This window comes from Podarcis melisellensis, assembly GCF_964234715.1.
Source record: "Podarcis melisellensis genome assembly, chromosome: Z".
NCBI classification, from domain to species: Eukaryota; Metazoa; Chordata; class Lepidosauria; order Squamata; family Lacertidae; genus Podarcis; species Podarcis melisellensis.
This window is the reverse complement of record NC_138547.1, coordinates 40317292-40342728: the sequence shown is the minus strand read 5'-3', so window position 1 is coordinate 40342728 and position 25437 is coordinate 40317292. Positions and strand designations below refer to the sequence as shown.

The following is a 25437-nucleotide window of genomic DNA, read 5'->3' as shown; positions in this document are numbered from 1 at the left end:
AGAAGGTCCCAAGTTCAATCCTGTGCATCTCTAGGTAGGGCTGGAAATGACCCCTGAAAGCCTAGAGAGCCATTGCCAGTCAGTGTAGACCAGTGTTTCACTGTTTGGGACAAGAACCACCAATGGGTCTTGAGCCATTTTCAGGTGGGTCTGCCCATGCCTAGTGTCTCTTCAGTTGCTTTCTCCACCAATAGCAGAACTAGCAACTCCTTGCATGCTGAGCAAAGGTGGTCTGGGGATAGAGTGTTAGATATTCTTCTGTGAGAGAATCATTTGTTCCAGAAACAGAGAAGAATAAAAAAGTTTCAAGAAGCAACAGAAGGCTGAGAAGGTTTTGCCTATGCTAGGACGTTTTCTGTGGGAACTGTTCTTTAGAAATGCGCAGTGCAACAGGAAGCACTGATAACAATGGTTCTGTGTAGATTCTTGTGAGTCTCTTGCTTGCATCTTGCAGTGAGAGAAGCAGAGAGTCTTGGACTCTTGTTTCTTCTTCTTCTTTGGTGATCACTCGTAGCCAAGTAAGATTGTCTTCCATAAACACGGTTTTAACAATGAGTCCGTAAGTGACTGTGGAGGCCAATTCTGGATCCACATGTCCTTCCACAGTCGGGACATTGGAGTTGATCATGGTGTGGATTTGCCAAGCATGCCTTCTTCTTAGCTCGTTTCTCCCTTGCATCCTGAGTTCAAGAGTCTTCAAAGCCCATGACACCTTTGGTAAAGGCTGTTCTCCAGCTGGAGCACTCGCAGGCCAGTGTTTCCCAGTGTTTTTTTTAGATTTGCCTTGAGGCAGTCTCTAAGCATGGCAGTGACAAATGCCTGTATATATTTCCTACCAATATGCTTTTCTGCCTGTCAAGTAAACCTCTACTGAATCTTTATGGCATCCATGTATGTTTATCACCTACTGTGTGTACCTTCAACCCCAAAGATGCCTCCAAAGAAGGAGCTGAGTTGAGTTGTAACTCTGCTGAGTATGGATACTGGCACACACGTACAGAGAAAGTGATGCTGGACCTGATCCTACTAAATCATCCATCAGAGGTTGATGGATTGATCCAACATACAGATCTTAGAATCAGAGAATTGTAGAGTTGGAATCTAGTCCATTCCCCTGCAATGCAGGAATCTCAATGAAAGCATCCATAGCAGATAGTCATCCAATTTCAGAAGGTCTTCTTTCTCTGAGAGAAAGGGCCAGGGGTTATGTGTTGAAAGAAATTAGACAGAGAGGTAAAAGGTAAATATTTATCAGCAGCAGAATTATTATAGTGTTAAATAATCTAGGGATATAAATAAAAGAGATAAGAAAGGAAAGCTGTTATAGAAGGAGAAGGTGCATGCAAAAGGACCAGAAGAATGAAAGAAATTGGTCATTTGGTGTGGACTTCTGCAAATAAAGTACAAGCCGAGTATGAAAGGAGAATGGCAGAAGAAATTACAGGAGATGGGTAAAATAAAAAAAACACTTTGAGAGTAATGCAGGAGTGGGAAGGGGAAAATATAAAAAGAAAGGCCTTCCTCACTTCAAGCCACTGGATCAGCACCTTTTGTCTAAAATGTGGAGGCTTAGTCATGATACCTCCAGAGCAAATGTCTGCACTGAGGAAAACTGAGCTATGGAACTCTTTACAACAAGGAAAGCACTGTTAGTGATGCCAGTAATTTCCAGTTGATTATGCCAAACTCTGCCTCCATGTGTCACCATTTTGTGACTGGCAGGCCTCAGCATTTCCCACCTATCACAAGGGGGACCTGGGGGTAGTTGGTCTGTGAATTCCTGTTGTACACAGTACTGAGACCAGTGGTTCAACACTGTGCAAGATAATTTAATGTGTTGCTGTGAACCTCAAGAGTTTTGCTTGCCACTGTCAAAGAACCCAAACTGCAGGGTTTGTTCTGCCAGTGCAAGACCCACTGGGGTAAATTCACAATTTCAACATGCATAAAATATAGGAACCCAGGGGATAGTCTGATGTGTTCCCTTCCCCACACAGCAATCGTTTTCTTCCTCCTTCTCTTTTTTTAATGTCTTGTTGCCACATTGCTCTTTTTGATGTACAATATCAATTCTGCTCAATTTAATCAATGTGACAGCTTAATAGTTAGCTGTCACCCATCAGGCAGATGTGGTATAACTTATGTGGGGCACACTAATAATGAAAGAGGAAAGAGTTCGGAGAGCTGGTGTAGTGCAGTGGCAAAGCGACCAAGCTACAAATAAGAAAGCTGCTGGTTTGAATCTGGCCTCTGCCATGAACTCACTTAGGCCAGTGTTCTTAAATCTGGGGTCACCATATGTTGTCAGACTACAACACTTGTTGTTCCTGACCATTGGCTCAGTTGGTTGGGTCTGATGGGAGTTGTAGTCTGACAGCAACTGGGGATTCAAGGTTAAAGGGCACTGCTTCAGGTAAGCCATTCTCTGTTAGCTTCAGTCTCCCCATCTGCACTATGCAGGTTAACAATATTTACTTAGTATCTATGTATAAAGATACTTGTACATCGCAATTTTGAAAAAAACAAACATAAAAAACATAAAAGTAGTTTACAACAATTAAAACCACATGAAGTTTTAAAATCATAGATCACCAGCTAAATATTATAGGATTTTTATTATTATTAATTGACTGTGTAAGGCAGGCAACATAGAGCAATTTTCAGCAATTTTTCAAGAAGACATGCGCTGAAAATCTATTGGAGTGGACCAATTACACTAGAGACCTGATTTCCTATCAATGTCAGATGAGCCTCACCAACTCAGGAGACAACTAGTGATGCTCCTATAGATTATCTTGGTGGTCGAGCTGGAATTTAAGTGTTTGGATAGTCCCTAAGGCACTCTGGACCTCCACTTTTCATGGCTTTATAAATAAGCACAAGGACCTTGAAGCTGGCTCAGCAGTAAGTGGACAGTCAGTATCGATGCTTTGCACAATGGTATCACAGGTTGTTGACCAGATACCCCCACCAGCAGTCTGTCTGGTCCATTCTGCACCAGCTGGACCTTACAGACCACACTTAAGGGCAACCCCACATATAGTTGGGGTTGGTGAGTAAAGAATTTATTGAAAAATAACTTTGACTTGGGTTAAAATTGCGGTATACAAGTGTTTTTAAAGACCTTATCCAACTCAAAGCCCCACTGCTCTTATATTTCCAAAATGCACTCAGCTGTAATCTATGACTGGCTTGGGCATTCGGCATGATGAACCACAATGGCACCGTCCAGGCACATCATTGGAGCAGTAGCTCAGGGACTCACACAGCAGACAGAAACACAACTAATTTTTAAGTGAAGTAATACACCAAGGATGCAGAACCTTTTCCAGCCTGGGAACCACATTCCCTTCTTGGCAATAGCGGGCAGATCTGGAGACAAACGTGGGAAGAGCAACAAATTCCTGCATTGCAGGGGGTTGGACTAGATGACTCTAGGGGTCCCTTCCAACTCTAAGATTCCATGATTTGCAAATTTACCTTTGTACAGCAGACTAGTTTCTACACACACCCCTCTCTGCCTTTCATCAACACAAATAAAAGGCATTATCAGTGTTCAAGCGTACATTGCAGCCAGACAGAAACACACAAGGAGGGATTCAGGGGAGCTTCACCTGGGAAGGGTCCCAAGGGCCAGATAGAGAAGCTGGGGACATGTTTGGCCATGAGCTTAAAGTTCCTCACCCCTGTAATGAATAGAAGTCTAACAAGGGGGCCTTCTACTAAGACCTTTAAAATCATGAGCTGTAGCCAATGTTAGCCTCATTGGAATGTATGAATGAAAATGACTACAGGTGAAACTCGGAAAATTAGAATATCGTGGAAAAGTTCATTTATTTCAGTAATTCAACTTAAAAGGTGAAATTAATATACGAGGTAGACTCATGACATGCAAAGCGAGATATGTCAAGCCTTTATTTGTTTTAATTGTGATGATCATATCTCATATATTAGTTTCACTTTTTAAGTTGAATTACTGAAATAAATGAACTTTTCCACGATATTCTAATTTTCCGAGTTTCACCTGTAACTTAGGTCCATTAATTTCAGCGGGGTTACTTAGTTAAATACAACCCTACATAGCCACAACCAGTGGAGGCTGGTCCATTAGGATGAATGAGGCATTGCTCCCACCAAGCTCAGCCTGTCCTCAGCTAGCCCCCAACTTTCCAGTCATCTCCCTCCTTTGCCTCAGCAAGTTCTTTTTTTTATAAAACTCAGTAGGGAAGAGTTTGGGAGCAAAACCAGAAGTGGTTGGCTCTCCCTGCTTTCTGCCCTTCTACCCCCAATAGGCCCCAGCCTCCACTGACTACACCACAGTCCATGGATGGGACTCTTCTTCCTCTTTAATGCACAGGCAGATGGTTGCTCCGTCTTACAGTTTCCTCTTTAACTGGACCAGCTTGTATAAATTTCTCCAGACGTTTGGGGGCAAAGCTGCCTTAATAGCTGACAAGATACAAGAGAAGAAGAAGATCTCGTTTATCCTTGCCCCATGTCACAGTGCATGCTTTTGTCAGCCTTCGTTGAAATATGCAGGGATCTTGTGAATGAAAAAACAGACTGACAGAGCATCACTGGGCTCCCTGCTCTCTTCTGACATATCATGGCTCCCTGCATGTCATCCCAGTTCCAAATAAATTATTTGTGCACAAACTGAACACAGTGAGGCTGATGAGATGGAACTCAAATTGCCCAATTTCACATTGGCAGCTGTACTCAAACAAAGTGGTGCTGGACTGATGGAAACTCCCTGCTTGACATTCCAATTTATGTCTAGTAAAGAAATTTCTTGCCTTGTGTGGCATTCCATTATTTTTATAAATATATATAAATGCAAATTTGTATTCCTTTTAATTTTTTGCAATAACTCCCCCCAGAACTAGAAAAGTGTTTGGTGGCCTCCAGGTGTTGTTTGACTACAATACTCATTATCTCTGACAAATCACTATGCTAGCTGGGGCTGATGGAAGTTGTAGTCTAACAGTCTCTGAAGGGCACTATGCTGGCTAATCCTAACCAGAAGGAAGGAAGGAAGGAAGGAAGGAAGGAAGGAAGGAAGGAAGGAAGGAAGGAAGGAAGGCTAGATGAAATTAATGAGAAAGAAGGAAAATGAAGAAAGGAGGTGGATCAGCCCATGACTAAAGGAAATTCACAAGCTGCAGTACTTCAAGCTTATCATGAAATTCCAATCTAGTAGGTATAGGTGCCTATCTAGTACAAATGACAATGATGTAAATATCTTATTATCTGAAACAATATGAGAATTGAAATACAGTCATGCTTTGAAGTTTGCGGTTACTCAAATTTTGCGATGAAGTTCTTCAACTGCCTAATGTTTACAAAATAAAATATCCTATGAGAAAGTGTGCATAAAAATGATTATGTTAGTGAAAGCAGCATAAAAATATATTATGGGAAATTGCTTTAAAAAATGGGTAGAGCTGTCAAAGCTTGCATACCAAAATGTGCTTATTTGTTGTTAGGGGATCCCAATTTCCCTCACTCACAGAGCTACAATTCCCGGACTAGTTTAACACTCAATCCCTCTTCCCAGGGAACTCTGAGAATTGTAGGTCTGTGGGGGGAATAGGAATCTCCTAACAAGTCTCAGTGGGACGTGGGTGGTGCTGTGAGTTAAACCACAGAGCCTAGGACTTGCCGATCAGAAGGTCAGTGGTTCGAAACCCCGCGACGGGGTGAGCTCTTGTTGCTTGGTCCCAGCTCCTGCCAATCTAGCAGTTCAAAAGCTTGTCAAAGTGCAAGTAGATAAATAGGTCCCGCTCCGGCGGGAAGGTAAACAGCGTTTCCATGCGCTGCTCTGGTTCGCCAGAAGCGGCTTAGTCATGCTGGCCACATGACCCGGAAGCTGTATGCCGGCTACCTTGGCCAATAAAGCGAGATGAGTGCCGCAACCCCAGAGTCGGCCACGACTGGACCTAATGGTCAGGGGTCCCTTTACCTTTACCTTTTAACAACTCTCAGTTCCCTCAACAAACTACACCTGCTGAGATCCTGAGGGTCCTATTCCTGCCTCTCTCTGCCAGGCCTAGGGTGGGGCCTGACAAACTACAAAAGGGCTGTTGCTGCCCAGCAGAGAGTACTGTTTACATTCTTTTAAATTGCTTTTGAATTGTGTGTTTTATTTTATTTTTTAAAACTGTTTTTAATTGCTTAGAACTTTTTATGTGTTGGGGTGGGAGGCTATCCAGCTTGTTTCTGTTTATATTTTGATTATGTGTTTTGTGTTTTTATATTGTAATTTTATCTTGTGATCCACCCTGAGACCTGCAGGTATAGGGCAGTATATAAATAAAATAAAATAAAATTACAGCGCCCAGGATTCTTTGAGGAAAGCCATGACTGTTTAAAGTGGTATGATGCTGCTTTAAAAGTACAGGGCAGATAGGGCCTAAATCCTACTGATTTCAGTGGGGAAAATGGGGTTAGGACCACAGCATTAATATAAAGACCTACTTGAAAATAAAACCCCAAGGTGGTTGTCACCGATGGAAGCGAAGGCTCAGAAAAAGCTCAATATGGAGGCAAATGGCCGAAATATTGGGAGATTTTGGAACAAGAAGGAGATAAATTGAAATTGCAGAGCTTTGAGAAACTAAAAGACAAAGTGCGAGATTGGCTTCATTATTATCAAATAAGGGAGGCTTACGATTTGGACAAGAAAATTGGCTTCCAGGTGGGAAAATCAAAATTGGAAACAGAACTGTTAGATCCCAAAACTAAGATATTATCAAGAATGTATAACTTGCAGGATGAAACGGTAAAATCTGCTATGATAAAATGGGCACAAGATGTTGGACATAACATTATGTTGGCTGACTGGGAACAGTTATGGACCACAGGTATGAAATTTGCGGCATGTAATGCCTTAAGAGAGAATATTATGAAAATGATATACAGGTGGTACATGACACCAGTCAAGCTTGCAAAAATATATCATTTGCCCGATAATAAGTGCTGGAAATGTAAAGAAAATGAAGGTACATTCTTTCACCTTTGGTGGGCGTGCCCAAGGATTAAGGCTTTCTGGAGATGATCTATAATGAAATGAAAAAGGTATTTAAATATACCTTCCTGAAGAAACCAGAGGCCTTTCTCCTGGGCATGGTCGGCTAACTGGTGCCAAAGGATAGAACTTTCTTTATGTATGCAACAACAACAGCAGGAATACTCATCGCAAAGTATTGGAAGACACAAGATTTACCCACCCGGGAAGAATGGCAGATGAAGTTGATGGACTACATGGAATTGGCGGAAATGACTGGCAGAATCCGAGACCAGGGAGAAGAGTTGGTAGAAGAAGATTGGAAGAAATTTAAAGACTATCTACAGAAACACTGTAAAATTAAGGAATGTTAGAAGGATGCTGGAATGAAGTTATGTGGTTTTAGCAATAATGTTACAAAGGGGTATGTAAAAATGGATTGTTAACAGGTGAAAATGTAAAGTTACAATATATTAAGATAAAATATCAAGATAAAAGCAAAAATGGTAAGGACTTGCTGAAACAACTATTGAACTAGAATACAAAAAAGGGAGGTGTGAGGAGGTCAGGGAAACAAGCAAATGAAAGACAAAACATGGAAAAACTGATTTGTTTTTAATTGTTTTTATTTTTCTGTATTTTGTATTTTTTTTTCTTCTTTTCATTTTTGTAACTTCTTTGAAACTTTAATAAATATTTTTTTTTTTTAAAAAGGACCACAGCATTAATAAAGTAGTTAGCCCACCAATGTTAGCCAATTAAAAGTGCAAATTTCAAGAGTTCCACTTCTTTGTTGGCCTCCCTCCTGAACAGGACCCACTTTGCCCCCACTTTACTGGTAGTCTACTGTGTGGCAAACGCCCTTTTTATTCTTTTTAAGAAAGGCTTTTAACTTTTACCATCTGTCTCCTTGTGCTTTTACTCTGCAACTAAAGGGTCAACCACTGAGCCTAGGGCTGGCCGATCAGAAGGTCAGTGGCTCAAATCCCCGTGAGGGGGTGAACTCCTGTTGCTCTGTCCCAGCTCCTGCCAACCTAGCAGTTCAAAAACACGCCAGTGCAAGTAGATAAATAGGTGGCAGGGAGGTAAACAGCATTTCTGTGTGCTCTGGCTTCCGTCACATTTTCCCGTTGTGCCAGAAGCGGTTTAGTCCTGCTGGCCACATGATCTGGAAAGCAGTCTGTGGACAGACATGGGCTCCCTTGGCCTGAAAGCGAGATCAGCACCGCAACCCCATAGTCGTCTTTGACTGGACTTAACCACCCAGGGGTCATTTACCTTTAGCTTTTACTCTGCAACTACCTTTACTGTGAGTGTGTTCTGCTGTTGCTTTTAACAAGCCTCGTTCATATTTAAAACTGTTTGCATTTTATGATGAGCACTTGGTGTTTTATGCATTCTGGATGTGCGTGAGTTTTTTTTCTTTCCCTTTGCCACCTTTGACTGCCAGGAAAGGAAAGTTATAGACCAAAAAACCCCTACTAATCAAATAAATTGAAGCCATTCATGTCTACCCAAGCTTTCCTTCACCCTTAATTGTTATTAATACTCAATGTCTGTGGTCATTGAGTGATGATATTACTGATGATTCTGTATCATATTATTGTGTGGATGGCTTTGCTATTTCCTTTTGCAAATGAAAAGCAACATAGAAGTCTTCAAAAAATATATAAATATTGCTAGGTTTTTCTTCTCGCACACCAACCTCAGAATTCCCTCTTCCTTGCAGCTCAGTTGTAGGAGAATGGTGAAGATTCCAGGACTGGAAGTAAACTTCTTTGCTACTAAAGATGCTCTTGAACCCATAAAATAACACATTTAGAAAGTGACCACAAGGACTAGACATAACCCAGCATGAATCCCACTAGCATTAATGGAACTTCTTTATTCCCTCTGCACTACAAAAGTCTTTCCAGCCTGGTCATGGTGAAGAAATTTGCTGTAAATAGGAGTGCATTAACAAAAAGACAAAACCTATTGCTGTATTACCTTGTACCATATTACATCTGGTTCTTGGTTTCCTGTTTTATAATCCTCAATATCTGGGCAGGAAATTATCTTTGTTCTAGTGATTTCTGATTTTTCTAAGTAGCGAATTGTGCTGTTGTAGCAAAGCCCAGATTCATTTTCTGCAACTGTCAAGGACATCGACACCTTCATGCAATATGTTGAATTTCTGCAGAGAAACAACAAAGGGTAACGTTAGTAATGCTATAATAATCATCATTTTAATAATAATAGAGAATTTTTAGATGCTTTACTGCTTCATTCACACAAAGCAATGAAGGAAAATCAGGATGTTAAAATTGACTACAATATAAAGGTGATATACCTTCTTAAAAAACACAGATAAAAATACTTTAAAAATCCTAGCAGCATTCAGAAATTAAAACATATGAGAAACAAGGTGAGGAGGAGATAAAAACACTACCACTTAGACAGGTCTTCCACTATAATTTAATACAAACTGTTGTATAAATTATGCCAAAGGCTACAGGGTTAAGAAGAAAACAAAGAATTACAACAGAACAAATAATTCATTTCAAGTGGATAACAAGAACCACTCTGGGATCATCAGGCTCTAGCTCATCCTTTCTCAACTTTGGGTCCCCATATGTTCTTGAACTAAAACTCCCATCATTCCTGACCACTGGCCATGCTGGCTAGGAATGATGGGAGTTATAGTCCAACAACATTTAGGGACCCAAAGTTGAGAAAGGCTACTCTAGCTCTCTGAGCTCTTCCTACAACTTCTTCTTGGTCTGACTACCTCTTCTAGGATATCTCTACACAGCTTATGACATCTTGGAACACATTGATATAATCGTACACATTTCTACTCTGAAGGAATTTACAAAGATCCAGTAGGTAGGTGATCAGAAAGACCCTTCCTGAGACCCTGGAGAACTGCTGCCGCTCAAAGGAGACAAGCTTCCTCAACCTGGTGCCCTCTAGATGTTTTGGACAACAATTCCCTTCTTCTCTGACCATTGGTAATGATGGCTGGGGCTGATGGGAGTTGTTCTCCAGAAACATATGAATGGCTCCAAGCCGGGGAAGGCAATACCGATGTAAATGGACAAACCCTCTAGCAAGGTAATTGCATTCAGATGTTATCACCTATGCTTGAGGGGGAGTGACTAATTACTAGGATATATGATATTCAGCGGGACGCGGGTGGCGCTGTGGGTAAAACCTCAGTGCCTAGGACTTGCCGATTGTATGGTCGGCAGTTTGAATCCCCGTGGCGGGGTGAGCTCCCATCTTTCGGTCCCAGCTCCTGCCCACCTAGCAGTTTGAAAGCACCCCTAAGTGCAAGTAGATAAATAGGTACCGCTTTATAACGGGAAGGTAAACAGCGTTTCTGTGTGCTGCGCTGGTGCTGGCTCACCAGAGCAGCTTCGTCACGCTGGCCATGTGACCTGGAAGTGTCTCCGGACAGTGCTGGCCCCCGGCCTCTTAAGTGAGATGAGCGCACAACCCTAGAGTCAGACTCGACTGGCCAGTACGGGCAGGGGTACCTTTACCTTTACTTTATGATATTCAGCAATACTATTACCAAGAAATATTGTGTGGTAGATACAGAACAGGTTGAACAAACTTCATGTTCATTTATACCATTTATTTCAATGGAACCCATGTTCAAGTAACTTGGGCTGTGTACACATTACCCATTTTATTCCTGCCCCAGCATGCACCCTCTGCTGGTGTCTGAAGTCAAATGCACAAGACATCAGCCACAAGCCATGGGTATCCTGTAGCTTCTTGAGAAATACTCCTGTTTGATGCACTTTCCTTGAAACCAGCTGCCATCCAATATGAAAATGGAAGCTTAAGCAGAGGCGTGTACATTTCACACAGCCATTACGTATGCACAGATAACAGCTTCAGTGAACTAGAGTTCAGTGTGGGGCACAAAATCAGGTAATGGGCATTGGGTGAAGACATCCCCACCCCCTCTCAGGTGTGCACAGAAGTGTACACATGTGACTTGAAAAGCCACTATGATGTATACATAGCCTTAGTTTAGATCCAACCCATGGTGAGATATCCATACTATATACAGTCATTATAGACTAGAACAAAAAAATGAAATAACACAGTCTCTAAGCCTTGGGTGCTGTTTTGCTTCCTCAGAAACCCATGCCCATAAAAAACCAGCTGTTTTCTTTTTTAGCCTTCCATAATTATTCACACCCACCCCATCAAGATGACAACCCCCTCCCTGATGTTGTTGGACTACAACTCCCATCATCCCTGGCCATTGGCTATGCTGGCTGGACCTGATTTTATTTGGTGTCCAGCAGCATCTCAAGAGGCACAAGCTAGCCACTGCTGTTTGAAATTGTAAGATGAAATATTAAGGGTGGGAAAGTGGGTTTAAAATGCTCACCTTTCACTGTGCTAGACAAACACCGTTAAAACAGCTCACACTGCTACTTATTATGGTGTTATCATCAAGTATTTACAGACCGCACAGGAATGTTGCAACCCAATCTGTCACATTCTGAGTTTCATTAGGCATGATAGGAAACACAGCCCTTTAAGAGCAGAGTACAAAGGATGACAGATCTCTTAATGAGGACTGTATTTCCCCATCATGCCTCTTTTTGTCACTTTAATTGGGTACACCAAAGCCAAAGGGGTTTGGAATAAGACTGACATGTTGGATGGTTACAAACCATCAAAGAGAAACCCTTGGGAGGAATTTGCCACAATAGGAGATGCCAGATCCTGATGATCGGTACACCATGTTGCAACTATATATTCACACACACACACACACAAATCAGTGTTTCAAAATTATTTCTGCAGCCAGAGGAAGAGGGCTTATAAAAGACAATATAAAAACAGGAGAAGAGACCTGTTGGATTGGGCCAAAAGGCCAACATCCTGCTCCCACAGTGGCCAACTAAATGCCTATAAGGAAGACCACAAAGAGGACTTGAGTGCAACAGCTGTCACTTGGGATTCTGGTATTCACTGCTTCTGACAGTGGAAGTGGAGCATCGTCATTACAGTTGTAGCCATTTATAGCCTTAACACACACCCCACCCCACTCCATGAATTTGTCTAATCCTCTTTTAAAGGTTTTTTGACCATCATTTGCTGGAGTGAATTCCACTCAGCATTTCCCAAAGTGAAAGGCGAAAGATTTATACGATCTGAAGAGAAACCAGAGTATTGCAAATTTTGAATAAAATGGAGTGTTTCAAGAAGTGGCAGAGAGATATTTCTAGATTTGTCTGGCAGGGCAAGAAGCCTCGAATATATATTAACTGATGCTAAAGAAAGAGGTGGATTTGCCCTGCCAGACTTAAAACTTTATTATGAATCAGCCGCTTTTTGCTGGCTGAGAGAATGGATGCTTCTTGAGAACACTGACGTGTTGGATTTAGAAGGCTTTAACAATGTTTTTGGGTGGCATGCATATTTGTGGTATGATAAGGTCAAAGCACATAAAGCGTTTAAAAACCATATTACCAGATAATGGAGGCATATAACTTGGACAAAAAAGTTGGCTTCCAGGTGGAAAAATCAAAATTGGAAACAGAACTGCTAGATCCTAAAATTAAGAATTTGTCAAGAATGTATAACTTGCTGTTGAAATGGAACACTAAGGATGAAACGGTGAAATCTGCTATGATTAAATGGGCACAAGATGTTGGACATAATATTATGATGGCTGATTGGGAACAGTTATGGACCACAGGTATGAAGTTCACAGCATGTAATGCCTTAAGAGAGAATATAATGAAAATGATATACAGGTGGTACATGACACCAGTCAAGCTTGCAAAAATATATTATTTGCCCCATAATAAATGTTGGAAATGTAAAGAGACCGAAGGTACATTCTTTCGCCTTTGGTGGACATGCCCAAGGATTAAGACTTTCTGGGAGATGATCTATAATGAAATGAAAAAGGTATTTAAATATACCTTTCTGAAGAAACCAGAGGCCTTTCTCCTGGGTATGGTCGGGCAATTGCTGCCAAAGAAGGACAGAACTTTCTTTATGTATGCCACAACAGCAGCAAGAATACTTATTGCAAAGTACTGGAAGACACAAGATCTACCCACCCGGGAAGAATGGCAGATGAAGGTGATGGACTACATGGAACTGGCAGAAATGACTGGCAGAATCCGAGACCAGGGAGAAGAGTCGGTGGAGGAAGATTGGAAGAAATTTAAAGACTATTTACAGAAACATTGTAAAATTAATGACTGTTAGAAGGATGTTGGAATGATGTTATGTGATTTTAGCAGGAATAATATAAAGGATTTGGGAATAACTGACTGTTAATTGGTGAAAGGAGGGAAAGTAAAGCTACATTATACTAAGTTAAATTACAGGACTAAAATTTGAAAAGAGGGAAAGGATTTGCTGAAATGGATAATCGATCTAGAATACAAAAAAGGGAGGTGTGAGGAGGTCATGGAAATAAGCTAATGAAAGATAAGTAATGGGAAGATTTGCTGTATTATTCTTTGTTTTTTTCTTTCTTGTTTAATGGATTTTATTTCTCTGTTTTTTTTCTTTTTTTCTTTCTTTTGTATCTTATCCTTTTTTCTTTACCTATTGGGATGTGTTGTATTGTTTTTTGTTTAAAATGACGTTTTTTACTTTTTCTTTTTGTACCCCTTAAAACTTTAATAAATATTTTTTTTTTTTTTAAAAAAAAAGCATTTCCCAAAGTGGCACTCGGGGGGCACTGGGATGGCACAGGGGAGTAATAGGAGCCTCAGGTGCAATTTTGAAAAATGATGCTTATCTCCAGGATGAACGCTGTTGCAGGATGGCAACAATGCCCCCCCCCCCCAATCCAGCAGTTGAGCTGGAGGCGAGGGGTTTTCCTGGGCTGGTAGATCACAACTAGCCTGCCTATTTATAATTTCAAGCTTTAATGTGTCTTATTTACAACAATTTAGGAATAAATATACATCCCAAAAAAATGCAAAATTGTCACTGAATCTTTGGAAGAGAAGGCTGGTCACCAAAAACTCAATCATAGGCATGTGTAATTGAACTGCTAAGTCTCACTGAATTTATTGGGAGTTTGGTGCAGCCTTACACTCACAGCAGAATGAAATCAAAGGTATCCTGAGGTGGTAGATAGGATTCTATCACTTCAGAGTCTAAGTAGGGGGTTAGGGATGGAGGAAAAATTCAATTCAGATTGGATTTAAAGGCAAATCCAGGCAATTCATACTTTTCCAAAGCAACATGAGAACCAAAACTGTCCTGTCCAAATATTGCAATGCAGTTTTCCAACCAACCAGTGTTTACAAACATGCATCTATTAGGTGAAAGTGTAACTAAAAGTGACCATGTTAGTAAAAACAGCATACAAAAGTGAGAAGAAATTGCTTGCAAAGACTGTACATTAGTCAAAACCACATACAAAACTGTATTTATCAGGGAAAAAATACCCACTAAATGCTAAAGCATTTTCATAAGGATTTTTTTTTTTTTTTTTTTTAAAATTGAACTAAATTTATGGTCAGAAAAATGAGAAATTGAGAAAACTGAAACTGCCAGATCCTTCTATCCATAGTACAGGTAGAGCAACACCACAGCTCAAATGCTGTGCCCCCATCCTCCCACTCATAACTTACTGCCTAAAACAATTCTCCTTGCTGCTGATTTGTTTCTGGGCTAATCCAGAGTGGAGGTCTTAAGATTTAAAGCCCTTGAGGCCCATTTATCTCAGGAACCACTTTTTCCTATATCTATATTCTCCTCCTCACATGTTCTGATTGACAGCTGGGGCATTGCTCCAAATTCTTCAACCACAAGAGGCGAGGCTAATAAAAAGGGGTGGAGCCCCTACCATTATTACACCTCCCCTATGGAATTCCTTGCTGAGTGAGGCCTGCCATGCCCCCTCACAACAATGCTTCGGGCAGTTGATAAAGACTTGGAATTTTTAACAGGCCGTTAGTTAATTTGGTGTTTTCTGCTGGCTCAACTCTATGCCATTTTCATGCTGCTGAATTTTGTTTTCATGACAACAGTTCTCAGAAGGGTTTCCACACACAATCTCTCTTGCTAGGGGCCTCTGTGAGGGAAATGGGGGTCCCCTAACAACTCTCAGCACTCTTAACAAACTACACCATACATTTATCTGATGAAAGCTGGGATGTCCTAACATACTGTCCAATATTTCTCTGATGGAAATAGGGACGTTCTAAGGAAAAGTGGGGACGCAGGTGGCGCTGTGGGTTAAACCACAGACCCTAGGACTTGCTGATCAGAAGGTCGGCGTTTTGAATCCCCGCAACGGGGTGAGCTCCCGTTGCTCGGTCCCTGCTCCTGCCAACCTAGCAGTTCAAAAGCAAGTCAAAGTGCAAGTAGATAAATAGGTACCACTCCGGTGGGAAGGTAAATGGCGTTTCCGTGCACTGCTCTGGTTCAGCAGAAGTGGCTTAGTCATGCTGGCCACATGACCTGGAATCTGTACGCCGGCTCCCTCGGCCAATAAAGCGAGATGAGCGCCGCAACCCCAGAGTCGGTCACGACTGGACCTAATGGTCAGGGGTCCCTTTACCTTTAAGGAAAAGTGGGGTGTCCCAGGATCAAGTCAGAAACCAGGACTGTCCCTGGAAAATTGGAAAATTTGGAGAACTTGGAGGGTCTGCTGCATTTCCCAATTTTCTTTCAGGAAAGCCATGTCACTTTATAGGGGTATGATCCTACTTTAAAACTGAAGTGCAGGTGGAGTCTCAGCCTGTGTTAGATTAACTCCTGCTATCCTTGAGAACTGTCTCAGGTCTCCTAGGCATCCTGCTATTGGCCATACTTGGCTAGAAGTCAGTTTTCCCCAGAACATGCCCCAGAGAGATACTTTCAGAAGTCTTTCGGAGGAAAATCCATGTTTTCCAGCTGCCCGTGTGTCATAATTCAAATTCATTATTTATATAATCAGCAGACTTGGAGCATTTGATAACAATTAACTTACCTGGATGATTATGGATCTTTCTGATTACAAAAAGAAAGGTCAAACAGATTGGAAGTCTGGGTAAATAAGGAGTTCATGAGAGGGTTGGTGTTTTTTTTTTTTTTTAAAAAAAAATGAGCATTTGGTCTAATTTAATAGTGCCATATTTTTCTGCTAACAATCTTGCATTATTTAGCTCATATTTTCAACACTGCCCATGGCAGTTTCTATTTAAAGTGCTCTGTGGAACAAGGACCTAAAAACGCACAACTCCCCTCATTAGTTACAATTAAGGGTGGGCAAGGTTGAGAAAACTGACTGTCTGATTAGCAAAACACTGTGTACACGGCCGGGGGGGGGGGTGACAAGAGGGGATTAATAGGCCACACACTTCAGAAATAGGAAGTGTCCAGTATATGTGCTATTACCCATGATCAGCAAAGTAACCAAATGGGAATGTGCTTGGGCATTCCCATGAGTACAATTCTAAAGGGCATCCCATTCTGGCTCAAGACAGAGGATTGCTGGGATGAGTTTTGACATGCAAAAGTATGAATAAATATAGGGCAGTTGGGGGTGGAGGAACGGATGCATCAATATAACCAACGTAGCCCATCAGTTGGTCGGATATTGGGGAGGACGAAGGACCAATGGCCTGACAGTGCAAGGCAACTTCCTACAAGCCAATTGGAATCCACCAGACCCTCCTAAGTCCTAACATCCAGGTCGCCTGGATTTTTTTTTTAAGCAGGAAAGGGCAATAGCTCAGTGGTACAGAACTTGCTTTGCAGGGAGAAGTTCCAGGTCAAATTCTGGGCATCTCTAGGTAGGGCTGGGAGAAACCTGTCTGAGGTTCTGTCTGAAACTCTGAAACTAAAAATGCAGTTGGTGGGGTCTGGCTAATGGTGACTGCTTAACACATTAGTAACTCTAGCTTTGATGTTTCTTGAGGCTCCAGTGTTGCCTTCCCAAGCCTACTGGGACCCTCCCCTGGGTCATCTAGTTCTAACTTCCTGAGCTCCTCCTATCTTTCTTCCTGGTCTGACCAATCCCTCCAGGACACCACCACATGGTTTATGGCAAGTGCTACAGTAGTGAACCTCCTACATCAGTAGGGGTTTGGACTAGAAGATCACTGAGGTCCCTCCCAATCCTAGGATTCTACTGTATGCTTCTAAACCTTGTCTTATTATTGTTCTCTCACTGCTGTTCTAAAAATAAATAAATAAGATGATGCCTCTCAAAAGGCATGGTTTTCTCCCCCTGCTCCAGTTACTTTTAGTTTTGGAACCAATGGATTTCCTTGAAAGTACGTGTTGGGTGGCTGCTGTTATCCTTATTATTACAACCTCTCTCCTCATTTTGCTTAAATAAAAGGTTATTTTATTTGTTCTGTTGGGGAAAGGAACCATTGCTTTATATTTGTTTGACTCTCATAGCTTTTGCTGGGTGTTATTTGCAGTGGTCTGGGGTCAAGGAAAGAAATGGATTTGCACTCACAGAACAAAAAAAAAGGAAGAAGATGTTCTTGCATGGCTAATGTGTTCACTTATGTGGGTGGCTGACAAAAAAAAAAAGAGGACCCCAATCTCCTTTATTATAAGGTGAAGGTGTGAAGAAATGACCTCAGTAAGAACAGACACTATACTTTGGAAGGTTGTTCCAAAGTGGAGGTAGGGAACTTCAGCTCAAATAAATGAAGACCTTAACACATTAGAGAACACCCAATTCTGCTTGAAAGAATGAGGTTCATGACTATCAGATTTTGAAGGCGCACGACTATCCTAGTCTCTGCTAAGAAATCAGACAAGGTACTTGAAGGTTGATCTTATAAAGGAGCTTTTGGTTATTCCAACGCGTCATTCTGCCAACTATCCTGATTCCCATTGTGTTGCCTTCCAAAAGCTGACACTTGTCTGCACAAAAAGGATGTGCATTAGCTGAAAATGTGTGTGCAATTCTGAAAGTTTTGGTTTGTAGGTGGAAGGATCAAACACAATCCATTTTCATTTTTTAGTTTATCGTCTTCAAAAAATTGCAATTAGAACTTCAGAATAAATTTACTTGCCCAGCCCATGGGGTCATCTAACCCAGCATTGTGGTAATGCTGTGATAATGACCATGATTAATATTGAACAAAAAGTATATAACATGTTAGCATCTGGAAAATAATTTTCAGCTCCTTATTGCCTAAGCCCCTTGGTGGAGGCATTAATGCAGGAGCTCATAAACTATCAAAAACACAACTTTATATACCTCACTATCAGTTTATATGGTTTTGAAGGCTGGTCATTATCACATTCACACCATACATTTAGAGCACTATCATACCACTTTAAAAAAGTCAAAAGAATTATGGGGGCTGTAGTTTATTAAGGGTGCTAAAAATTGTTCAGAGGCCTTTGTTCCCCTCGTAGAGTTGCCATTTTCAGAGTAGTTTCACAGACAATCTTTCTTCCCAGGGAACTCTGGTAACTGCAGCTCTGTTGTGGGAATGGGGGATTTCCTATCCACTCTCTGCACCCTTAGCAAACTACAGCACCCATAATTCTTTGGGAGAAGCCACATCTGTTCAAAGTGGTATGATAATGCTTTAAATGTGTAGTGCAGATGCAGCCTAAGTCTCTGATCCACGACTAGTTCTGTTCAAGTGTTATATTATTCCTGTGTTCACAATACAGTGGTACCTCGGGTTACAGATGCTTCAGGTTACAGACGCTTCAGGTTACAGACTCCGCTAACCCAAAAATAGTACCTCGGGTTAAGAACTTTGCTTCAGGGTGAGAACAGAAATCGTGCTCCGGCGGCACAGGAGCAGCGGGAGGCCCCATTAGCTAAAGGGGTGCTTCAGGTTAAGAACAGTTTCAGGTTAAGAATGGACCTCCAGAACGAATTAAGTTCTTAACCCGAGGTACCACTGTCATAGCTGTCAACTTTCAGATTTGAAAATAAGGATCAGCAGCCTCACCTGTCCTGGGGACAGTCTACGGGATAGCTAACAATCCGGGATCATAGCTGTCAACTTTCAGATTTGAAAATAAGGGATCAGCAGCCTCACCTGTCTCGGGGACAGTCTACGGGATATCTAACAATCCGGAATAGCAGCAGGAAGCAGCAGGAAATGGTGCTGGAATAAGGGAATTTCCCACAAAAAAGGGGAAGGTTGACAGCTATGACCACTGTTTATCTTAAGTGACGGTCAGATTCCTCCTCCTTCGTTCAGTATTGCCTGAGCAGGAAGGAGGATGGGGATTGAACTCAAATTAGTTGGTGCTGCCTATTGCAGAAAATGCCATACTGCAAATATACAAGTTCAGCATGAATTGTTGCTAAACTCCACTTATGCTTAGCCTCTCTGCCTTCCACTTCACCGGTTGCAATGGGTAGCCACCACAACTGCCGTTGCTTATTATCCTTCTAATATGATTCTGCTCATTGAGCTACCACGTTTTAGTGCAATCACTAGTGTTCTTCTGTGCAACACCTCCAATTCCTCCCCCTGCACCAATAATCCAGATGAGTCAGCATGTAAATTCCCCGTCTTATAAAACAGCAAAATAGCACATATATTTTTGATGCCTTTATTGCAACCCACCTTAATCCTTTGGCATTGCTCCCTCTTTCTCGACAGGGTTTCGTGCACTCTTCACTTACTGCACCATATGGTTCTGTCACACTCTCTGCCTCCCATTGTTGGAATTCAAGTTTATCATGGAGGTGGGGGCAGGGGGGGACTCAAATTGCCAACACAATCACTGGGGTGCATGCTCTAGAATCCTAAGGAAATCTCCCACTGACCAATCAGGTTAAATGTAATCAGAGAAATGTCACTACAGGCGAATATAAAAGTTTAGCATGAATGTTGGTTTTGACATCGGATCCCCCAGAGGCTTTTCCATGGTTCAGTTATCAGGAATATAATTCTTACCAAGGCAACAGAAAGGACAGGGGAGGATTCCTTGTTGGTTTTCTATCTTTGATGAAATGGATTTTTATATAAAAATACACACGCGCACACTCACACACATACACTGCAGTGCCTAAGCTTTAATAAAATGCTAGATAAATTTGGATCCTGATATTAGAATATTTGCCTCTGAATACCAGGTACAGGAGGGCTATAGCCTTCAAACCTTCTGTGTGGAATTCCTGGAGCTGATCACTGTGGGAAGCAACACACTGGATGAAATGAACCCTTGGCTGATCCAGCAGGGCTCTCACATCCCCTTGATATTGTGAGGGCCTGGGTATGTTAGACCAATCGGTGTTAAAGAAGGACAGAACATTTTTTATGTATGCCACAACAGCAGCAAGAATACTTATCGCAAAGTATTGGAAGACACAAGAATTACCCACCGTGGAAGAATGGCAGATGAAGGTTATAGACTATATGGGACTGGCAGAAATGACCGGCAGAATCCGTGACCAGGGAAAAGAAACGGCGGAAGAAGATTGGAAGAAATTTAAGGACTATCTTAAGAAACATTGCAAGATTATTGAATGTTAGAACGATGTTGACTTAGAAATTAAGGGGTTTCTAGCTGTAATGATTATGTAACTAAAAAAGAAAGATTAAAAATTAAATCAGAAATTATGGGAAGGATTTGCTGAATTGGCTTGATTAGAGATTGGAATACAGAGAGGGGAGGTATGAGGAGGTTGGGAAAGTAAGTTATACGACCATAAGGGAATGAAATTATACCTGTTTTTTGTTTTGTATGTATGCTTATCTTATTGTTATTTCTGTTTTATTTTTGTTTCTCTTTTTTGGTTGTTTTTATGTTATATAATTTTTTGAAAACTTCAATAAATATTCTTATATTAAAAAAAAAGATATTGTGAGGGCCTGAACAGGTTAATAGGGCCTCCCTCTAACAAACCCTCCAAAATTTCTTTGATGAAAATAGAGATGGCCCCATATGTTCCAACATTTCTCTGATGAAAATAGGGACATCCTAAGGAAAAGCAGGATATTCTGGGATCATATCAGAAACCGGCTTCTGTAAATCTGGGACTGTCTCTGGAAAATAGGGACACTTGGAGGGTCTGACACAAAACATTATAAAACATTAAACATAAAAAAACTTCCATATACAGGGCTGCATTCAGATGGCTTGGGGGTAAGATAACTCCATGCCTTCCAATATTTCTCTGATGAAAATAGGGACAGCTTAAGAGGGATGTGGGTGGCGCTGTGGTCTAAACCACGGAGCCTAAGGCTTGCCGATCAGAAAGTCGGCGGTTCGAATTCCCGCGACGGGTGAGCTCCCGTTGCTCGGTGCCTGCTCCTGCCAACCTAACAGTTCAAAAGCATGTCAAAGTGCAAGTAGATAAATAGGAACCGCTCTGGCAGGAAGGTAAACGGTGTTTCCATATGCTGCGCTGGTTTGCCAGAAGCCGCTTAGTCATGCTGGCCACATGACCCGGAAGCTGTACGCCGGCTCCCTTGGCCAACAAAGCGAGATAAGCACCGCAACCTCAGAGTCGTCCGTGACTGGACCTAATGGTCAAGGGTTCCTTTACCTTTACTTAAGGAACAGCAGGACATTCTGGGATCAAATCAGAAACCAGGACAGCTTCTGTAAATCCAGGACTGTCCTTGGAAAATAGGGACTCAGAGGATCTGCTCTAATACTGAACTTGGGCAAGATATGGTTGATAGCTTTGCAGTTAAAGTAGACCCACTCCACAAAAAAGGAGGCATCTGTATGTACATGGGAGCCTCAAAGTAAGTAATATGGTGGGAGGAACCCTAACAAATAGGGAAGAACACCCAAGTTTCTTGTTTTTTCCGATCTTAAGCTCAGTTCGCCACATTCATGCATCAGTTTGAATTTTTTGAAAAGGCCTTGTGGAAATTTATCAGCATCTTAGTGTGCCCACTGTCCCCTAATACATGCATTTTTGCACACATTTTGTTTGAACAGGGAAGTGCACCACAAAACTTGAAGAAGTGTGCATTTCAATGGATCACTGCATTCTGGTTTGTGTATTGCTTCAGAAAGCACATATGATGTTCGTTCATATGAAGATGTGAACTGAAATGAATTTCTTGCCAATATTTATGTATGCAACTATGGCGGCAAGGTTATTGATTGCCCGAAATTGGAAAAGCAGCAGCCTCCCAACTAAAACAGACTGGTTATCTAAAGTGATGGAATACTTCCACATTGCCGAACTAACAGGGAGGATAAGAGGAGATATGGTACAAAAAGTGAATAAGGAGTGGGCTATCTTTAAGGAATACAGTCATACCTCAGGTTGAAGTAGCTTCAGGATGAATATTTTCGGGTTGCGCTCTGTGGCGACCCGGAAGTAACAGAGTGTGTTATTTCTGGGTTTCACTGCTCGCACATGCGCAGACGTTCAAAATGACATCACACGCATGCTCGGAAGCGGCGAAATGCAACCCGCGCAGTCGTGTCTTACGTTTACTTCAGGATGCAAACAGGGCTCCGGAACGGATCCCGTTCATATCCAGAGGTACCACTGTACATCAAAAATTATGTAGAAAAAGTAGAATTTCTGACAGACACTGAGTGAATCCAGAAAATGATTAGAGTGAAAGGAGAGTAAAGTTAAGATACAAGAAGAGATTAAAGAAATAATGAAATGCGTTTAAGCTAGTTGGAAAAATAAAGTAGCGTAACAAGAACAGCTGGAAATCAAGTCACTTGGTGGGTGTCCGTATGGGGTAAGTGTGTAGGTATGTTGATATGTATAGTATAGGTAGGTATTATATAGAGTAATGTAGGTATGTTTTGTGTTATGGAAATTAGGTAGTGTGTTGTGTACATGTATTGTGTAAATGTATATGTATGTGTTTTATATGTTAATAAAAAAAGAAAAAAGAAATGAATTTCTTGCCAAGCCCTAATCATGGCTGGTGACTGAGGCTGGCATTTTCTGCCCCCACCCCCAAAACACACTTAAAAACAAAACAAAAACACCTGATAGTGCTCCTGGGAAATATTCTGTGCCATGTCACAAGAGTCACACTCATTCAGGCATTTAGAGTACAAAGGTAGCAAATGGGCTGCCAGCTGGAACTCAACTACTGCTTTAAGCCTGTCTTTGTTGTTTAAAGGGAATAGAAAAATGTTAAGGAGGACACTCTACCACATCAGCTCATGCTGAGAGGGGGGCAGAAAGAGCACTGCCCTATTGTTTCCAGACCCCGTGCATCTACCTGCTCACACTTTTAAAGTTTTGAACAATTTAATGACCTCTTTATCCAAGTATGCACACCTGAACTTTGGTTGTTGCAAATCTTAAATCCTTCCCTCATCCTCCACAATAAATTGCTATACCTTCTGTTGCACCAAATGTAGCATTACCAGCCTAAAATCAACTGGTGAAAGATCCACAGTAATAAAACTGGTTGACAACTCATAAAACTCAATACCTTTGTATTGTTTGGGGTTGCCATTGAGGGGGAAACGGAGCTTTTCTACCTGCAAGCATGGCAGAAATTCAGCTAGTCAAATCCAGCTAGTTCACTCCAGTGAAAGAGGGTGCAAATTTGCGTATGACGCAACATATATGCACATTTTTTTTTGCAGCCCTCAGCAACATTTGATGCTCTCACACTGCCCAAAGCTATATAATTAAGTTGCTGGGGAAATCATGTGAATTCATCAGCTGATCGATATGTGTGTCACTGGTTTAATTTCCAAAATTAATAAGAGCCAACTGGCAGCACTGCAGGGCTGTAGCACAGCAGTTGGGCAAGGAAGAGGTCTGTGAGAGTCCCTGCTTTCCCCACATACTAAACAGGCACCCAGACAGCCTGGCCACACTATTGTGTTCCTATTAAATATGGCCCAGGGATAGGAAACCTGTGGTCCTCCAGACATTGCTGAACTACAGTGCCCATCATCCCTGTCCATTGTCCACGTTGCCAGGGATTCACAGGGGTTGGGGTCCCGACAACATCCAGAGGGCCTCTGGATCTCCATCCCAATTAAAGTCATGATTTCCAAACTCATCTATAAATTGGCATACAAAAATTCTGTGCAGATTGGTGCTCTCTTTTGGCCTCTCCCCCCCCCAGCAACGGAGGGAGGGTCCCTGACTTCTAATGTCTTGCCTAGCATAAAAATTGGCAGCCATATTTGCAAATGTGTCAGGAAGCAATCACCGTGCACAGCAGCCTTTGCTGCAAATGCAAACCAGGTGTGAGAATCACAAGGCATGGCAGAAGAATCAGTGGTGGTGGTTGTTTTCCCCACAGTCTGCACCCAATGGCAATGAAGTGTGATGTTATTACAAACTGCAAGGAGTACTGTCTAGCAACTCCCTCTGGGGCTGAGGTTAGCATCAAATCAGCTTTGTTCTTAGCTGAAGCTGTGGTTTTCCTTCCTTTCAGGAGAGCAAATTTTACATCTTTGTTTTTGTCCCCTAAGCAGATTCACTCAGGACTCTGGATGGTGATCAAGGCCAACCAGCATAAACTGAACTTTTATATCTGCTAATAAAAATAGCAGAATCCGTATTTTAGGCAAAGGTGCAATCTTTATTTCTTTTTTTTAAAAAATCACAACCTAATGTGGAGAACTGAATTTAACATTATAAAAATGAGAAACTGAAAGAAACAGAAATTAGCAGATTCTTTCATCCCTAGTGAATTCCGAAGTCCTACAGTTGAGTTGTGTGGTAATACAACAGCCTGTGGTTTGCTAATGCTGAATTTGCAAATCATGTGGCTTCATCAGCTGATCAATATGTGTAAAATTGGTTTAATATGCAAAATTTATATAAAGAATTTTACAAAATTATTTATTATTAATAATACTAAAGGTGCCTGGAAATCTCCGGGCTACTATGAAGTTGCCAAAACATGCATCCACAGACAATTTGTGCTGATGAGTTTTAGCCATCACGGATTTTGGATTTATGTTTTATTTCAACCAATTATGGTGGCAGATAGTTTATTTCCTGGTGCTTTTGCCTGAAATGTTTCAATCCAGAGTGGAATATTTGCAGCTGATTTGTTAAGTTCTTGAAAAATGAGGCCTTGTAATGGAAACGCTGACAGTCTTAAACTACGGTAGCATCAGCAGGCAGAGGAAGATTAATGGCATACCGACACGCTGCAGAATGCATTACTTTCTATACTCTGCTCAGAAATGTCAAGGTACCCAAGCTATGTCTCTTAACTGTGGTTCGTGTTGGGCGACACAACATCACGCGGATGGTTGGGAGACATGAATTGGAAGCCAGGGTGAATTATGTTCAGATCACAATCGTCACGCTTCCTTCTAGCATCATGACAGAAACGAATCACTGTCAGGGTCATTAGGACTTCAGCTATGGTGGCTGGAACCTGGGCTAGTGAGGACCTTTAGTTTGTGTTAGTAGAGTGGTTGTGTGTCCTGTGTTAGTACTCTATTTGAATGTCTGATGAGTTAAAGATAAAGACGCATAACGAGGGATTTCAGGGGCCATCAGCACAGGCTCTGAACCTAGTCAAACCATTGGCTTGTCTGGC

At 41.6% G+C, this 25437-nt stretch overlaps 1 protein-coding gene across 6 annotated transcripts in view; it reads right to left on the bottom strand.

Annotated features, from left to right (window-relative positions):
• Nucleotides 1-25437, bottom strand: part of IL1RAPL2 (interleukin 1 receptor accessory protein like 2) — a 491998-nt gene that overhangs the window by 184912 nt on the left and 281649 nt on the right. For all 6 annotated transcript variants that reach the window (XM_081897611.1, XM_081897612.1, XM_081897610.1 and 3 more), the window contains one exon: nt 8996-9182. In XM_081897611.1, coding sequence (XP_081753737.1) covers nt 8996-9182 — 187 coding nt within the window. The remainder of the gene's footprint in view (nt 1-8995; nt 9183-25437) is intronic.